The sequence below is a fragment of the Corvus brachyrhynchos genome, unplaced genomic scaffold (assembly GCF_000691975.1).
Source record: "Corvus brachyrhynchos isolate BGI_N302 unplaced genomic scaffold, ASM69197v1 scaffold875, whole genome shotgun sequence".
NCBI lineage: Eukaryota > Metazoa > Chordata > Aves > Passeriformes > Corvidae > Corvus > Corvus brachyrhynchos.
This window is the reverse complement of record NW_008238107.1, coordinates 93662-94091: the sequence shown is the minus strand read 5'-3', so window position 1 is coordinate 94091 and position 430 is coordinate 93662. Positions and strand designations below refer to the sequence as shown.

General features: G+C 61.4%; 1 protein-coding gene across 1 annotated transcript in view; it reads left to right on the top strand.

The window, feature by feature from the left end:
- The window catches only part of EIF4B (eukaryotic translation initiation factor 4B), a gene marked incomplete at its 5' end in the record, with an annotated part of 7333 nt that overhangs the window by 618 nt on the left and 6285 nt on the right, over positions 1-430 (top strand). Inside the window, one exon of the mRNA XM_017733382.1 lies at positions 311-423. Within this exon, the coding sequence (XP_017588871.1) occupies positions 311-423 (113 nt within the window). The remainder of the gene's footprint in view (positions 1-310; positions 424-430) is intronic.

Sequence of the window (430 nt, the reverse complement as noted above, 5' to 3'; positions counted from 1 at the left end):
GGTTCACCAGAGCTTCCCACTGAGCCAGGCTGGAATCCAAGCGGGAATGAATCCTGGAAAGCCGTCCCATGGGATTGCCTATCCCTGCCTCAGCAGCTCTGGATGCCTTCAGGGCACCTTTTCCATGGATTTTCCAATGCTGCCGGCAGTTGCCATTGCTCTGCTTGACTCCAGTTCCCTCCGGTTGCCTCTGGTTGCTTTTGGCTGCCTTCGTCTGGGCGGTTTTGGGATGATTTGCTGGCTCCAGCTCTGGACGGCCCCGTTGGCTCTGTCCAGGGGCTCTGTGCCAACATCCCGGATTTCTCCGCAGTCTCCACCACGTGGCACAGCAATGACGACGACGTTTACCGGGCGCCTCCGATCGACCGCTCCATCCTTCCCACGGCCCCGCGCGCCCCCCGCGCGCCCAACATTGACACCAGCCCCACTC